Below are 17,513 nucleotides of genomic sequence, written 5' to 3' on the forward strand. Positions count from 1 at the left end.
CAGTATATTACTGAGGTTTTATGTGACAAACACACGTAGGGCACAACCGTAAAAAGATTTTATACATGGTTTTCAAAAGCTTGAAACATATGTGCATTTGAATTCAGTCCCCTTTACTCTGAAGCCCCCAAATAAAACCCAGCGCAACCATTTGTGTAATTTACCATCCGTCGAAAGGATGGAGGGTTCCTTAAAACCAGCCTTCATGGAAAAGAAGCAGGGCTAAAACTATTATTGAGAGGTTGAAAACATTGTGTATTGAACACACTAAACGTGTGCAATGAGATCAAATGTATTGTTTTTAACGTGCACAACTATTTACGGTGGAAAAACTGAAGTCTGCACTGCAAAACAGACCTTAAAATAAGTAAAATGTTCTTAAAATGTGGGTTTTTGTCCTTGATTTGAGCAGATGAATGATATTATCTGCCAATGGAATGAGTATTTTGACCCCTAAAATAAGATAATTAGACATCCTGCACTTGAAATAAGACGATGGAGATGAGTTGTTCCTATTTTAAGATCTAAAATCTTATTCCATTGGCAAATCATCTTATTTACCTGCTCAAATCAAGGACAGATAAACTAATTTTAAGAAAATTTTACTTATTTTTAGTTCAGTTTTTGCAGTGTGAACACATCCTCCCCACTGCTAGGCATGGTGGTGGCAGCATCATGGTGTGGGGATGGCCTTCTTAGTGGTGTCATCACTCCACAATTTGTTCTGGTTAATCACCTAAAATCCCAATAAAACAATAAAACATCATGTGGTTTGTGAGCACGTCTCACAGAGAGGACGGAGGCGCGATCTGTGGTGTAACTCATTCGTTTATTTTAATTCCACAAATTTTTCAAAAAAATTACAAAATACTCAAATGGAGAGAACACAGGACTCACAATTTTTCTTATTATTTCTACCTTTTTGTTTTACATTGTGTCATCCCATGGCGACTACTCATATATACAATAAGCTTCAAGATACCAGTATATATATAAATCTTAGCAGTCAGAATGTACATTCTGCTATTGCCGCTTTGAAACAAGAAGCTAAACCATTGACAACACTTAACATCAAAGGCTTCGGAGACACAAAAAAGAGAGGGAATAAAAGGCGAGGTGAGGATGACGCCGATGCTGAGGAGGGAGACGGTGAGAGGAGGTGGGATGGAGTGACAGGCAGTCGTCAGCGCTTCAAAGTCTTTTTACGCTAACTTTGATTTTTGCAGGCGTTTAGATAAAAACATAGTGCTCCATGGGAAACTGTGGTCCCTTTTAATGCAGGTACAGTTTCTCCAGCTGGTCAGAACTAAAATAGAAGAAAAAGTCTTTTTTTTGTGGGGGTACATGTCCATGACAGTCTTAGTGCACGGATACAAGCGGAACCTTGTGGACTAATGTGACATGTAACAGTCAGTGGCACACACACACACACATAAACAACACTACCGAGCCCCCAGGAGCTGGGCGTGCCTCACAAAATAACATAAAAACAAGGCATATGATGAAAAGATGGACACAACGATCCCTGCACCTCCTGATGGTCAGCAGAAACCCAGGAGACGAGCAAGAATTTGAACTTTCTGATTGCTTTTGGCCTACTTCATGCTGCCATACAGGTCCCGTTTAAATGGTTTCCTGATTTAACACGTGCACCAGGTCTTGCTTAACCTATTCAAAGATTAAAAATCAAGGCATGAACTCATTTTAGGCTTTAAGATTGAACAAAATTCAAATCTAGCTTCGGGTTTGATGTGAAGAGAATAAAAAAAAAAACGCCCAATTTGGCTTAAAACTGGTCCAATTAAAACCATTCTGCTGAAACCCAGCAGACGACAGCGACGCCGCTCCGCTCCTCCTGTCGGATTAATTAAAGCCGAATTAAAACCGTTTTAGCAGAGCTCCCGGACGCTCGCTCAGTGCAAAGTTCTCCTCTTCAAGTGTTTCAGATGCGTAACTCAACACGTTAACTCTGACAAAGCCGCTGCGCGTCACCGCTGACGGATGGACTGACGGATGAGTGGGTGGGTGGGTGGGTGTGGAGGGAGGGCGTGGGCTCATGGTTTACATACAACAAGGCGTATGTGGGACTAAATCTAACACAGCGAGGTCACAACCCAACGGCGCCTCTCAGAAACTGCTCGTATAATGCCATGGTGCTCCCCTCTGAAACAAGGGATAATGCTTCAAAACAAGTTATATCGGAGGCTGAAACGACTTGGAGTCCACACCTAGTAATAATAATAATAATTATTATTATAATTATATGTTTATATATACTATTTACAGACTGAAAAACGCCATGCTGCAGCTTTTCTTAAAATTATGAAAAACTTCCAACAATGTATTAAAATAAACGTTGAATTTAAGATAGCACTTGTTATTTTTCCCCATAAATGGTCTGACAGGTCTTTATTTTTTCGGCTTTTTTTTTCATTTTTTATCTCTTGATAAGCACAGTGTCTTGTTCTAGCACCTACAAAACATCAGGGAAGCTTGTCATGCAGGAGTCTTGAGGATGTTGTCACTACTGGTTATATACCAAAGAAAGTCAACGCCTTGAAAAAGAAAATAATAAAAAATAAAAAAACAGAAGAAAAGAAAAAGGAAAAGGTCCTTGACGGGAACAGAAACTGAAGGAAATCAGAGGATCCGCTTGGCCCAGGCCTGTTCTTCAAGACGGAAAGTGTTCAGAGGTTCCTGAGGAGCCTCCAAGACGCTCGCTGCTTTAGTGACAACTTCCTGTGTCCTGCACTCGTCAGTCGCCGCCTCCATCCGGTTGGTTACAGCTGCTTGTCACTTTCCTTCTTCAGTCGGCTGGAACCGAGAGAGAGAGAGAGAGGACGCGTTAAAATGTGGAAAACTGCAGCCAGGTCAGGTGTGAGATGTGGTGCTAATCCGACCTGTAGTAGTCCTCCTGACCAGGCAGGGGTCCTCCGTGCATGTGATGGTGCCCGTGGAGCCACTGCTGCTCCATCGCCAGCCTCTGGAGCTCTGCCGACTGGGCGTGCATGGCCTGCAGCTGGTGGGCGGCGGACATCTGCGGCGGGAGGCCTCCCGGTAGGTCCCGTGGGTACGGAGCACCTGGAGGGAGAAGACGCGATCAGGAGGAGCGGAGGCGCTCAGAATGATGGATTACAGGAGGAGGGGATGCTGACGGGGGGAGCTTACCGAAGACCGGGTGGCGCAGCATCTCGTGCTCGTGCGGCGGCTGGCCCAGCAGAGGGTTGGGGATGGCGCCGGGCGGGTAGGGGAAGCGCGCCAGGTGAGGTCCGGCTGCCAGGGGGTCTACGGCCAGCGGGTGGGCCCCCGAACCTGGAGGACAGACAAGGCATTCACCACCACCTTCTGGGTGTCAGAGTCTGAGGATCAGGGTACACTCAATACATGACAGCTTCATACAGTGGTACTCCTCTCATGGCCCAGACCAGCGACTGCCTCCACCATCAGCCCCACCCTCTTAATTAATTCACCCCAATGTTTCAGATTTGGCTCCAAAAGTCTCGTTTTAGTCGCCGTTCATTGAGATGAGAGAAGTATTCACGACACATCACAACTTCAATAAAAGAAACATCATGGTTTAAATATCTACTTATTTATATTGTCAGAACCTTGCAAAAGTATGGACACCCCCTTGGTTTTCAAACCCACATTTTGTCACATGACCACAGACTCCACTGGATCTTATCTGGGCTTTATGTGATCGACCAGCACAGGGTCTTCACAGTGGAGGGGAAGCAACTTGTGATTTTGCAAAGCAGCTCCAGTTCAGTCAGACTGGATGGCGTTTGCCTGTCAACACCGATTCTCAGTGAGATTTAGGCCTGGACTTTAACTAGGCCAATTAATCGAGCACATAAAAAGGTAGAAATAACTATTCCACTGTAATACTGGAGTTGATCGCCCTAGAAGGTAAAGCTTCGCCTGCTTTAATGTTGCTGCGGCCACCATGTTTAATGGTGGGGGATGTGCAGCCTTAGTTTTCTCCACAGGGCGTTGATCCCATCTGTTCGCCATCGCCCCTTCATGGGTTTTGTTTTTCGGACTGGACTTCTCATGACCTTCTTGGTTTGCAGATCCTCCCACCCGAGCTGTGGATCTCTGCAGCTCTTCCAGAGCGACCATGGGCCTTTTTGCTCTCCTTGCTCAGCCTAAGGCCGACGGCCATGTCTTGGCAGAGGCACGGTTGTGGGATAATGGGTTTACCAGTCCTAGTGACCATCAAAGCTTGGGATATTGCTTTACAAGTGAACTCTGCTCTAAACGTCTCCACATCATCCTCTCTGACCGGTCTGCTGCGTTCCTCTGGCTTCATGAAGCTGTTTGCTCACTAAAGTTCTCCATCTAACATCTGAGGCCTTCACAGGACCGCTGGGTTTATACTGAGATTAAATTACACACAGGCCAGCTGGAATCACCAACTAAGACAGTTTATGGGACTGGATTTTATTCAGGGGTATCGGAATAAAGGTCGATTATAGAAAGCGCTCTAAACCAAATGTAATTATTCATCTGCTTCTCAGTTAATTATTAATTATCCACATGGAAGTTTGTGGTTATAACGTGACAAAAGGTTCGGGGAGTATCTCATACTGTTGCAAGGCACGATACATTTACCATTTAATACAAATTAAACAACCATTACAGACAAGATTAATGACAAAATAGAAAACATAATTTTATATTACTGTTCAAATTTCTGTCTTTATTGAAAACAAAAACACAAACTGCAAAAAGGGGAACTAAAAGTAAGTAAAATGTTCTTAAAATTTGTATATTTTTTATTGATTTGAGCTGGTAAATCAGACTATTTGCCAATGGAATGAGAATTTCTACCCCTAAAATAAGATAATTAGACATCCTGCACTTGAAATAAGATGATGGAGATGCATTGTTGTTATTTTAAGGGCAAAAATCTTATTACATTGGCAAAAAGTCTGATTTACCAGCTCAAATCAATGAAAAATACACTCACTTCAAGAGGATTTTACCTACTCTTAGTTAAATCTTTGCAGTGCAATCTTACATCTTGCATTCTAACTTATATTATTAACTAATCAATCCTGTATATCAACCAGCTAAGAGTTAACGTTGCTTTATGCTTGACGTTCCACGTGGAAATGAGACGTGCAGACACAACATCTGCAGCGTTTAAGCTCTGTGCTGCTCATATGATGCGGTGCAATGGCGCACAATCGCTGTGCCGCGCACGATCAAAGTTCAACTATGCTCTCCTTTCACTGCAGCGCACAGACGCAGATTCTATAGAAACTGTTTTTCAGAGAGAAAGACCAGCGCTGCACAGAACCCCGCAGCAAGCCGTGTCCTCTGAGGAAGCGGCATCACTCTGAAGTAGCACTATTCTCCTAGACTCTAGAGGGCAGCGTTGAGCTTCTATGCCCAGCGTACTACACTCCACCTACGTTTAGAAGTAGAAAACATTTGTTTCCAACATTTAAGCCTTTCTTCCAAGAGTAAAGACAATGCCTGTCCAGAAATCTATTTGGACCAAATCTTAAAGATGTCTATATTTACGAACCTGCGCTAGAAGGAGCGTTTGTTCGTCCGCCATGTTTTTCCACAATTTTCGCGGAGTGGAAACTTTTGGCCGTGAAGAAGCCAAAATTATGTAATATGGCTGTGCAGATGCGTCAAGCATAAAGCAGGCTTTAAGCTACTATAAACTAACATGATTAGAAACTAATCAGGATAGTTTATATAACTGGAAACTAATTACAACAGCATCACTGTTAAATCCAAGCAGGGCTTTCGTTTACCTTGGTGGAGAGGGTCTTGCTGGTGGAGGTGGAGATGGGAGTGGATGTGCGAGTGCTGGTGGTGGTGCGGCGTGACGTTGAACATCTGTAGTCGTGCGATGGGGTCGTTGGCCACCGTGGCCATCCTCTCAGCGTGGAGCCGCTCCGCTGCCAACCTCTCCGGGTAGGTCATGTCCGGCCGGAGCTGCGGACCGGGCAGGGCGAGCCGCTCCCGCTCCAGTGGGTTCAGGCCCGGATGAAAGGAGGCGAAGGGGTGAGGGCCGGCCATCGGGGGTAAGGTGAGGGCCCCGTGCCGGGCGAAGTGCTCCATGGGATTGGTGGAAGGATGGAGCGAGTCCATTTCTGGAGGCTTGACCTCGAAGCCGGGTTTCATGCGTTCCCTAAGCTCCCGCTCGCGGATCTCCCTCTCCCGCATCTCGCGCTCTCGCAGCTCGCGCTCCCGCATGGCCGGGTCGGCGTTGTACAGGCTGGGCATGTGGTAGGCCAGCAGCGGGTCGGCGGGGTTCAGGGACACGAAGAACGGGTGGTTCCTGTTGGTGGGGGACATGACGTGCGGCCTGGCGTACTCGCTGAGGGTGCGCAGGGCGGGCGTGTCGGGCCCGATGTACGGAGGCACCGCTGCGATGGTGGTGGGGGGGCCGTCGAATGGGGGGCGCATGTGGGCGGGGCCGGCCATCTGGGGCTCGCCCATTCTGCTTTCATGAGCAGAACTGGAAGCTTTCTGTGAGGAAAGACGTGAAACACTTAGCAAAACACCCCAAAAACAAGTAGAAACGGCGAAGGAAGGAAGGAAGGAAGGACTCACCGCCGCACGCTCCACCTCCTTCTCCCGTTCACGCTCTCTCTCTCGCTCTTTCTCCTTCTCCCTTTCCCGCTCTTTCTCTTCCCTCGCTTTCTGCTCTGCTTCTCTCTTTGCTCGCTCCAGAGCCTCCTCCCTCTTTTTGGCCAGCTTGGACGACGCCAGCGGAGTGAAGTAGAAATCTGTCCGAGCGCACGAGTTGTAACCTCGGTCCAGGTGCTTGTAGAACCTGTGGGGAAAAACAAGAGCGTTTCCTGTTCATGAACCACAACAAGCAGGCTACGTCTTAATTTTTCCACGTCGAATGTCAGCCTTTATTCATGGATCTTTATTAATAAGTGCATTATTCAAAACGTGAATAAACTCCCTCAGCCGCCACTTTTGCTGCTACGCTGACTCTGAATTAAAACCCTCATTGCTATTCATTGGCAGCCTGAGAGTCACTTAAGCACAAGGTAACCACATATAGTCATATTCAGATGCCTTGGTTGGCTCACGTCTCACTGTAATTAATCTCCCTCCCCTCCATCCTCTGTAATTCTAAACTATCAGCCAGCTCAGGGCTAATTGTGGCCTTGCACAGCCGTTCTGCTGACCACGTGCTATTTGCTGCCTACATCAGAGCCTTAAAACAGGGAGACAGCATTTTCTTTTTTTTTTTTTTGGGTGCAAAGCAAACCTGTAACCACACAGGCAAATATTAGCTTATGTAAGGGCTGCATAGTAAAAAAAAAAAACAATTATTGCTACATTTTACGTGTATATTACAATGATGACATTGGTTAAAATTAAGCTCTCTACTCTCTCCCGTCCATCATCGTGATTTCCCCACCGCCCTCCGTCCGTTTTATATATGTCAGCCTTAGGAATCAAGGGCTGTTAAACTTGATCTCAACAGACAAATATACGGTAGGCATGCAAAGGATGAATAGGGATTTAAAATTCCCGGCCCACAAAATGTTGCATCCCAGCAGTCCTTTGCTATTCTGATCATGATTCCATAGATTTTGCAGCTCGTTTGTTCCATACCCAGAACCCATATTAATGGATTCTGGGTATGAATTGGTGACCAATATTTAATATTCCATTAACACCCATATTAATGGATTGTAGGGATGCACCAATATCGATCTCTGATATTATTACTGCGGTTATGTCTGATAGCTGATATTTACCGATGAGAGTGTATACACACATATTTACGTTTCTGTGATGGTCAGATTTAGTAAAGTTTTGCACCGCCTGAAAACTCTGCTAACTGAATTTGTGGGTTATTGTCTAGACTTACACACTGCTTTTCATGTCTTCTTTGGACACCGTGAAAAACGACCACGCTGCTGACATTGCATCTCTGCTTCATTTAAAAAAAAAAAAAAAAAAAAACACAATCCTGGCTGTGATGCATCACTGTCACATGACCGAAGAAAACCCGCATGGCCAACCCCACCCCCCTCTAGAAGCACAGGCGACTAGAAATAAATCGGTTGTATCGGCCCAGTTTTACTTATCAGACTGATACTGATATGATAAAAAATGATTAACATCAGCCGATACCGATAATAATGCCGATAAATCGTGCATCCCTTATGGATTCCCTTTTTACTCTGATTTCATTCCACTCTGTAACTATTTTCATGACTCAAAATATTTCAAATTTTCAAATAATTGCGTAATATTTTCAGATGACCTTACATTTAACTGTCATTTATTTTGGTTCTGATCCCGTTCAGGCTTGTTTACTCTTCCAATCACTCTAAGCAACCTCCTGCTGGTAGATGTTATTTAATGAATTCACCAACATTTGCTTGCAGTAGATTATGACAACACTGCAAGAAGGGAACTAAAAGTAAGTAAAGTTTTCTTAAAATATGTACATTTTCCTTCATTTGAGCAGCTAAATCAGAGTATTTGCCAATGGAATGTAATCTCTACCCATAAAATAAGATAATTAGACATCCTGCACTTAAAATGAGATGATGGAGAGGAACTGTTCTAATTTTAAGTGCAAAAGTCTTATTCCATTGGCAAATAGTCTGATTTACCAGCTCAAATCAATGAAAAATACACTAATTTAAATTTTTTGCAGGGAAGTTGGTTTATTTGGGTTGGTTACTGGTATCAAAGCACATGGAAGTTAAAAAGTAATGCTTTTTAACATAGTTTTTAAGTGTGCCGTTGCTGCAGGTGACCCAAACTCCATTTAACGAGGGCAGGATGTGTTTCTAGACAAACATCCCAGAATCAAACGGCTGAATTTGTTCCTTAGCGCACAATCAAGCTCTCCACCGTCCTGCCAACAACCAAAATATTTGATTCAGCTGACACGACTAAAGGATACACGTTTAAAGACTGGTTTAAAGCCTTTTTTAATGAGCAAGGAACCTCCGTTGCTGCACACCTCCTGTCAGCTGGCTGAACGAAGGTGATCAGACTTTTTTTTAGACGTAGAAAGACGCATTTGGCTGTTCTGGTCACAAAACAAGCGTTTAGTCATGGTATGAAAGCTCAAAAAATGCCACTTGTTACACTTATTAAGGCAACGCTGATTAAAAACTATAATTTGAAACCTATGAGCTGGTGGGCCAGCTGTTTTTAATAACTCATTGTATATGTTTTTAATCCTTTGCTCAAGATTATCATGTCTTTAGACTCTATTATCGGCCTGTGCCAAATGTTTAGTTGAAGCCCCATGGTGGGTAGAAAACCGCACACTGCCGATACAAAACAACCAAAACTGCAACGTTTGTTGTGTCTTGTTGTCGTTTCCAGACGTACCGTGCTGATTGGCTGGCGTGGCTGGGCGTGTTGACAACAGTGGGCTCCGGGGAGGGGCTCCTCTGTGGAGGAGGTGGGCTCTCCGGCTCTTCCGACTCATCTGGAGGCTCCTCCTTGATGTGTACAGGTGGGACCACCTGGGCGGGCGGAGCGCAGCTGACCGAGGCAGGGAGAGGCATGGAGATGGAGGAGGACGGGGCGGAAGAAGAAGAAGAAGACGGCGGCGGCTGTAAGCCGGGCATAGAGTTCGACGAGGAAGGTGGAGGCCCGCTTGGAGGTAGAACTGTGCTGAAAGGATGCGAGGAGAAAGGCGGCTGCGGCGGTGCCCCGCTGGGATGCGAGGCCGCTGCGGGAGGCGGGAGGGGAGGAGGTGGGGGAGGCTGGTGGCTGGCTGAAGGCGGGAGGCTCTGGGACTGGGTGAGAACCGGAGGCTGGGCTGGTGGAGGTTGGAGCTGCGGCCCCTGAGGCATCAGCTGGAGAGGAGGGGGGTGCGCCGATGGAGGATGATGGTTGGATAAAGAGCTGAGGGGCTTTAGGGCAGGAGGTGGAGGCAGGTTTGAAGGCATCTGAGGGAACGGAGGCGCAGACACGTGAGGTGGGTGTTTGTGAGACTGTGGGGTGGCTATCTGAGGGATGGGGGTGGTTGGGGGAGGCTTGATGTGAGGCATGGGCATGGGTGCAGGGGGCAGGGGCTGCTCTCTGGGAGGCTGGCCTTCTCTCTGAGAGGACGGCTGGGGCTGGAGAGGAGGAGTGTGAGACCTCTGCTGTGATTGGCCCGAGACGGGCGGGGGCGGGACCTGAGAGGGAGCCACGGGGAACCCGTGAGGGGCCATGGCGAGAGGATGCGGCATGTGTGGAGGACCTGTTTGTAGTGGATGTGGCATGGGAGGCATGGGCCCGTGATGAGGGCTGGGCAGAGACTGAGGCGGCACGGAGGAGCCAGGAGGCGAAGCCTGAGTCAGCGGCGAATGAGGAGACGGTAGCCTCTGAGGGTGAAGCGACGCCCCAGACTGGATGAGAGACATCGGGCTGGTCTGGGGCAGAGGCTGAGGAGGTAGAGAGGCGGAGGCGGCGGTGGGGGCCACCTGTGGAGGCAGAGAGGGGGCTGAGGTCGTAGGTAGAACAGGCGCTGAGGAGGCGACCGAGGTGCCTGGTTGACACTGGATGACCGGAGGGTGCTGGCTCTGCAGGAGCTGCTGCTGCTGGGCCGAAGAGTCGGAGTCGCTCTCGTTGTCTCGGGGGCTGGGGATGCTGGGAGATGAGCTGCGGTTGTCCTGGTCGATGTCTTTCGGGTCGCTGCTGAGCTCCTCGTTGATGCTCCTCCCGTCGGAGCTCTCGCCCTCGCCCTCTCCCTCCCCGTCACATTCTGAGGGCGAGTCAGGCCGAGCGAGCTCCTGAGAGACAGAGAGGAGAACGAGATGAAGCTCTCCCCAGTGAAGTGCAGCACCGTGCTTACAGCAACACTAAACCCAAACTCACCTGTGTCTTGGACTTTTTGGCACTGGCCCTCTCAGGTTCCTCTGCGTCTAACGCTCCCTTCTCTCTTTGCCGTTTGGCCGTCTTTATCGGTGAGGGAGCTTCCTCTTTAATCTTCTGTAGAGCAGCAGAGCCATTAGAGCTGCATGGGGGTGCGCAGAGAGAAAACATTTAGTTTAAATAAGTGTCGACGTGGTGTTTACCTTGCTTGGCTTCTTCATGGAGTCTGTCTTGCTGTCGGTGCTGTCGGTGCTGGCCGCGCTCGGCGAGGTGCGGCCGCTGGAGCGCAGGTCCTCGTTGGTAGGCGAGGCTCGGCCATCGGGACTCACTGTCTGCTTCTTACGACCACTACGTAGCGTTGACATCTGCTTTCACAGTTGAGACGAAAGGGCGTCAGGCTTCCACGTGTGGACGCAAAAGTAACATTTTTCAAACGTCATCGGGAGCTTACAGATGAGCCCGTATTTCTACAGAGGTTAGATGTGAAGGCGTAAAAACAGAAGAATGGATACAGAACAGATGGACGGATGATGTATGAAGGGAGACGAGAGGATGGATGGATTTGGTGTGAGAATGAAAGTCTTCTTTCCCTTTCAACATTTACCCAGACATGGAAAATACTTAATGTCTGTAAATCCCCAGACTTTGTAGGAGCCTGAGCACCATGAAACGCTATTCCTGCTCTATTCATTTAGTGACAACAGACCGTGCATTCTGGCCACCCTTTTCTCCAGGGACAGATGGAAGATTTGTTTCCTAAAGGTGAGAATAGATGGGATGGGTGTGGAGCGGCTGTGTGTTTTGGCGCACCGAGCCTCGGTTCCGTCGAGTCCTCATGCTATGCTTCCCGCCGAGTCCATCCTCTTCCTCTTTGACGGGTTTGAACATAAATGGCGGCGGGTCCACGGGCTTCTCGATGGGGGGCAGCTCCCCGTACTTCTTGAAGTGGATGCGGCAGTCGGTGCACAGCAAGATGTTCTCCCGGCCCCCGTGGTGCCAGTCCTTGGAGGCTGAGGAAAGCCATTTACACAGTTGTGAAATAAGACACTCTCACAGGGGGGGAGGTGAGAGGAATAAACAACACGCTGCAATGAACCGACAACTACAGAATACAAAAGAAGCCGCTCGACTGGCTTCTAACTTTACATTTCCGGTGGTACAACCCTGCGCCTAAATTGTCAGTGATTTATTATACTGTGTTAACAAGGTGAAGCCAAACGAATTAGCCACCCTTGTGATGGCAACCTTAGACTGTTCAGCTGGCAGCCCGGGTCTGGGAGCCAGCTGTGTGGAAAAAAATAAAAAAAAAGAGGGAAGGATAATGAGGTGGAGAGAGTGAACGAGCTGTGGGCTCATGTCTGATTTGATCAAATTAGTCCTGACATCCTCTGATGCCCATCTGTCACGCAGCTCCGTGTCGGGGCGGGATCACACGGATCCCAGGAACAGGACCAGGAATAGCAAACCCAGTCCAAACCATGACGAGTGTGCAGAAGCCGATTCGTGTGGTTTGCTTACTGGTAGTGAAGCAGTGGCGGCAGGCGTAGCCCTTCAGCTCCTGCTCGCTGTCTTCGCTGTCAAAGTCATCTTCGCTGGCTGAGCTCAGGTCCACTGCAGAAAAAAAAAGGACAAATGCATCACATATACAGGTTTCCCAGGTTCGGTATCCATCTCACACTGAAAAAAACGGATCTAAAAACAAGTAAAATGTTCTTAAAGTTAGTCTATTTGTCCTTGATTTGAGCCAGTAAATAAGATTATCTGCCAATGGAATGAGTATCTTTACCCCTAAAATAAGATAATCAGACATCCTGCACTTGAAATGAGATGATGGAGATGAATTGTTCCTATTTTACGTGGAAAAATCTTATTATATTGGCAAATAGTCTTATTTACCTGCTCAAATCAAGGACAAATACACTAATTTCAAGAACATTTTACCTATTTTTAGTTCTGTTTTTGCAGTGCAGTGTCATCTGCCACACGGTGGCCTGCAAAAAGTATTCATACGCCTGGATTTTTCCTGACAACCACACTGCCTCAGTGTATTTCACTTCGAGGTTACGCAATACCCCAACAGTAGGTAGTGCATGAAGGCGAAGGAAAATTATGCAAAATTGTGGTCTACATTTGTATTCACCCCCCTCTGAGCCAATACTTTGTAGAAAAGTATTTCTCCTGCCAGTCCTTTGGGGTCTGTCTCTGAAAGCTTTGCACAATTACAGACTGAAATACTTTCCATTTTCTGTGTGTAAAATATTCAGACTGAATGGAGAGCACCTATAAACAAATTTTAATGGACGCTTGCCGTAAACTCTCAGGCCTAAGCCATTCCCGACACATGCATATGGTTTGATCTAAAAACAAGTCTCTGGCAGCCTCTAACAGGATGTATTCTTTTAAAATTAGCTCCATGCAGCGTCCCTGTTACTGCTAAAGGCCAGTCTCCCCACACCAGCATTTGGCCACCACCATGTTTTACAGCCATGTTCGTTTTTCTGCCACATATAGCGTTTTAAATGTAGAGAAATAAGTCAAATCTTGGTTGCATCGCATGTTTGCTTGTCCTCCAACATGGCTCATGATAGATACATTGGGTTTAGATTATTGTTTACATTGTTACATTGTTTTACATTTCAATTGTTTACATAAATCGCTGCTGCACCTTTATCCTGAAAATTAGTGCAATTTACTGTGATTTTTCAAGCTGTATGGCAAACAAAATTTCGTTCTGTACGCACTTTGTGCATACAGAATGATAAATAAAGCTATCTATGTCTATCTATGTCTAAACTGCCTCTTGGTTTTCTTTCAACGATGGCTTTCATCTTGCCTCGCTGCCGTAAAAGGCCAGGTGTGTGGCCATCATCTACAGATTAATACAGAGGTAAAATTTCACAGGTGGACGGTATTTACTAGTCAGGTGTTTTTAGTTGCGCAAGGTTGATTTATGGGTAACAGAGTAAAAGGGGCTGAACACAGATTCAGATTTTTTGCCATTTTTTACTAATTGGTCTATCATGTAAAATCTGCCTAAAATGCATTGAAGCGTGCGGTTGTAATGTGACCAAAGTGGAAGACTTTAAGGAGTACACTGCAAAAACGGAACTAGAAATAAGTAAAATGTTCTTAAAATGAGTGTATTTGTCCTTGATTTGAGCGGGTAAATAAGATGATTTGCCAATGGAATAAGATTTTTGCACTTAAAATAGGAACAATTCATCTCCATCATCTTATTTCAAGTGCAGGATGTCTAATTATCTAATTTTAGGGGTCAAAATACTCATTCCATTGGCAAATAATCTTGTTTACCTGCTCAAATCAAGGACAAATTCACTAACTTTAACAACGTTTCACTTATTTTTAGGTCCATTTTTGCAGTGTATGAATACTTTTCCAAGGCTCTGTAGGAGGGGAGGGTGGGTATACATACAAAACTCGCTTGAGGGCGGGCGTGATGGCGTGTTGACGGGCGTCGAAGCGGTTCGTGTCTTGATGCGGCGGAAAACGGGCTGGCGGCGGTGTCGTCTGTGGGCTCGGCAGCTGGCTGCCTCCGGGGTCTTCTTCCAATAATAGTAGAAGGTAATCAACTCTCCCTGAAACACAGCGGCACACATCGTCAGGAGAGTCAGACGCACATTTGGTTCTGGACCGCATCAAAAACCTTTAAGGTCAACTTGTTAAAGGAAATCTGCATCATCAAGTTCACTGGAAAAGTCGGGCTGTGAGGGAGAGAGGCGGCGGGCGGCGGCGGAGCGGGTCAGTCCATGTCGGGATTTGCAGGTGCCTGAGGCATGTTTGTGCTGCAGCCCTGTCTGTGCCTGGATTAGCCAAGGAGGCTCGCTGAATGCGGGGATATTAGGATCAGTGCTTTGGTGGCTGCCTGGGTGGCAGGAGGTTGAATGGGAACAAAAGAACATGTCAGGCAGCGCTTTGGCGCTACAAATAGGGAGTGAAATGGCTCCTCGCCCCTTCGCTGGAAGAGTCAATTGAACTTTAATCAAACATTCGGTGGGGTGCACTTGCCAGCAAGCCAGGCGGATAAATCCCATGCACAAAAGGGCCGCCAGGAAATCAATACCCAACTTAAACATTTACACATGCAATCATGGATCAGAAAGCACTTTGCTTCAAATTAACAGCTGCTTTCCAATACAGCAATAATACAGAGAGCTTAGAAAAAGGTGCTGACTGGAGCATTTAACCTTTCTTCCCAAATATAAACTCTGACTAGTTAGCAGTCGTCCAGAGTCTGGATGACAAATTCATGAAGTCATGTTATGTGATTGCTTGGTGAGCAGTAAGTCACCTGTAATCTTTAAAGCCCAGAGGGCAGCCATCTACAGGCGGAGCTCTGTTAAACTGCTGTTCGACAAAGCTCCCCGGGTTTAATGGCTATTGACTGTTTTTCTTCTCCGCTTCAGCTGCAGAACTTGACATAAATTAGTCCGCCCGTTGCCCCTCTAAAATGCATTAAACGGCTTTTCGGCAACAGCGCCACGACGTCTGTGAAAATGAGCCGAAAAAACAAACAAGAGTGGGAAAAGGGATTCGATATAGACTAAACGTTTCACCGACACAAAGCCAGCTGCTCAAAAGCAATGTATGCTGGGCTGAAGGGAAACAAGATGGCTGCTGCAGCTTTAATGTCCCATCATAAAAAAGAAGTCTGCTGGAGGCTGGTGGCGGTGAACAAACACAGGAAAGCTGCTTTTTTTTTTTTTTTTCTTCTTCTTCTTCCGTACTTCAACAAGTTGTTTGCGTTTGACATTAAGGAGCGAGCTCTGTTTTTCTGAATTGCTGCTTTGATTGGTAGATAATGCTCAACTCAGTGGGCTTTAAGCCACTTAATAAGATCTGCCTTCATGTGGTTCTTAGGGGAAATTCATATCAACCAGAAACAGTAGGGACTCTCATTTTATCAGCCAAACCAGGGCTGGGAGCGTTTACTGAGAGTGTCGCAGTTCAGAGAAACCAGCTCCTATTTCAGAGCAAAGGAAAAAAAAAAAAAAAACATCTTCACCAAACCAGACCTTTTCTGGACTGGTCCTCTGTGCGCTGAGCCTAATTGGAGGATTAATGAAGATGTTCTCCATTTAGGAGAAATGTTTTACCAATGGCAGGGCTATAAATTATTACGGAGTGGGTGGATGCATGCAGTGGATATTAAAGTAGTGGATGGACGTTTGAACGTCTGGATAGATAAACTGATGTATGAATTGATTAATAATGGACAGATGGATGGACAAAGGGGATTGATGGTTGTGTTGACAAGTGGCTGGAAAAGAAATAAGTGAATGGACAGATGGACGGACAAACAGGAATAAAGCCTGGACAGACAACTATTCGTTTCTGTCTCCGTACCCTAAATCATTTTCCACATTAGCCTTTGGACATTAGCAAAGTTGGGACGGATTCTGTTTACAAAATCTGCATGAATAAAAAGACATTTTGGATAAATAAAACCCAACAGTTGACTCATAACGATATGCATTTCTTCCTCTCGCTGCAACAAAAAGCAGGAAGGTAACGGTGATAGCTGCGCGTCCCCTAAAAAGCTGCGCCGCCTCCTGTTTGTGCCTCCGTTTCAGTCGGTAACCGTACGCGCCGCTCACCCCCCCCCCCCCTTCAGCTCGGCCGAGGCCAGCTGGAAAGGCGGGCCGCAGGTGCTAACTGAGGGAAGGCAGGCGTCCTGATGTGAAATCTAATTGAAATGTGCAGATCAAAAGTGTGGAGCGGTGCGGCGCGCTGGCTTTGCTCTGTGCTTAATGACTGTTCTCAGCGGTGCCTCGCTGCGGGCTGACAACCACGCCGGCCCCGGCACCGGCTTGGCAGACGCCAGGAAAGGTCACCCTGCCTCTCCATCACTTGCACTGTGTCAAGTACCATTACATTAGGGCGAGGCCTAATGAAAACATTAACTCAGACTTTTGAAAGAGAATTAACAAGTGCGCCGATGAGTCGCTGCAGCCGCGCAAAAATGGAAACTGGAGTACTAAAGGAGGCGGGTTAATAAAGTCTCCACGAATCCGGGCGACGGAGAGTCATTTTTTGGTGGGAAAGGAGAACTAAAGTGGAATAAAAGCCAGGAAGGCGATCCTTTCTGAGCATTTCGAAGGCAGTCATTTTCAGTGAGTCATTGCAAACACGGGAGAGATTGTTTGTGGGACATAACCGTTTCAACGTGCAGTAGTTATACAATGCCAGATAAAAGCAGCCAAAGATGACCAAGGCATTACTGAGGCTGAGGGAAGCTTTGCGCTGTAAATTAGTGTCAAAGGGAGACAGACAGATTACCTCTCAGCCTGCCTGCATGTCAAATTTAGGTCCTCTGAAGCCACATCAGTGGCGTCTCTCACTCAGACTCTGTACTTTTCTCTATCAAAGGCACTTTGTCATGCCGCCGTGGGCCCCCAGCGGCACTTTAACTTTCATTACCTTCTGTTTCTCCACGATCGGACGTTTGGGCTGCCAGCTAAGGGGTTTAAAACTGAAATGTGTTTTTTTTTTTTCACCCCTCCCAGAGATCAGAAAAGCTAAAAAACAAGCTCCATTCAAAACTTGCTTATATGAATCTAAAGCAAAAATGTGTGAAGGTGTTTGACAGAAATCTTGACAGGTCCTGGCTTTCGCTTAATAATTTCCTCAGAGTGCACTGAGTCGCTGCACGGTGAGACAGACCTCGCTGT

General features: G+C 46.7%; 1 protein-coding gene across 6 annotated transcripts in view; it reads right to left on the reverse strand.

The window, feature by feature from the left end:
- Positions 1-810: 810 nt before the first annotated feature.
- rerea (arginine-glutamic acid dipeptide (RE) repeats a) overlaps positions 811-17,513 on the reverse strand; it is a 164,145-nt gene continuing 147,442 nt past the window's right edge. For 2 of the 6 annotated variants that reach the window (XM_036136827.1, XM_036136831.1), the window contains 11 exons: positions 14,258-14,420; positions 12,343-12,435; positions 11,635-11,834; positions 11,028-11,189; positions 10,828-10,941; positions 9,349-10,742; positions 6,580-6,802; positions 5,775-6,495; positions 3,169-3,312; positions 2,901-3,081; positions 811-2,814 (listed from right to left, as the gene is read on the reverse strand). In XM_036136827.1, the coding sequence (XP_035992720.1) occupies positions 2,781-2,814; positions 2,901-3,081; positions 3,169-3,312; positions 5,775-6,495; positions 6,580-6,802; positions 9,349-10,742; positions 10,828-10,941; positions 11,028-11,189; positions 11,635-11,834; positions 12,343-12,435; positions 14,258-14,420 (3,429 nt within the window). In that variant the 3' untranslated portion in view covers positions 811-2,780. Of the gene's footprint in view, positions 2,815-2,900; positions 3,082-3,168; positions 3,343-5,774; positions 6,803-9,348; positions 10,743-10,827; positions 10,942-11,027; positions 11,190-11,634; positions 11,835-12,342; positions 12,436-14,257; positions 14,421-17,513 lie in introns of all 6 variants that reach the window. The other 4 variants (XM_036136819.1, XM_036136830.1, XM_021320500.2 and 1 more) reach the window with 3 other exon arrangements.

Source organism: Fundulus heteroclitus, chromosome 1 (assembly GCF_011125445.2).
Source record: "Fundulus heteroclitus isolate FHET01 chromosome 1, MU-UCD_Fhet_4.1, whole genome shotgun sequence".
Taxonomy (NCBI): domain Eukaryota; kingdom Metazoa; phylum Chordata; class Actinopteri; order Cyprinodontiformes; family Fundulidae; genus Fundulus; species Fundulus heteroclitus.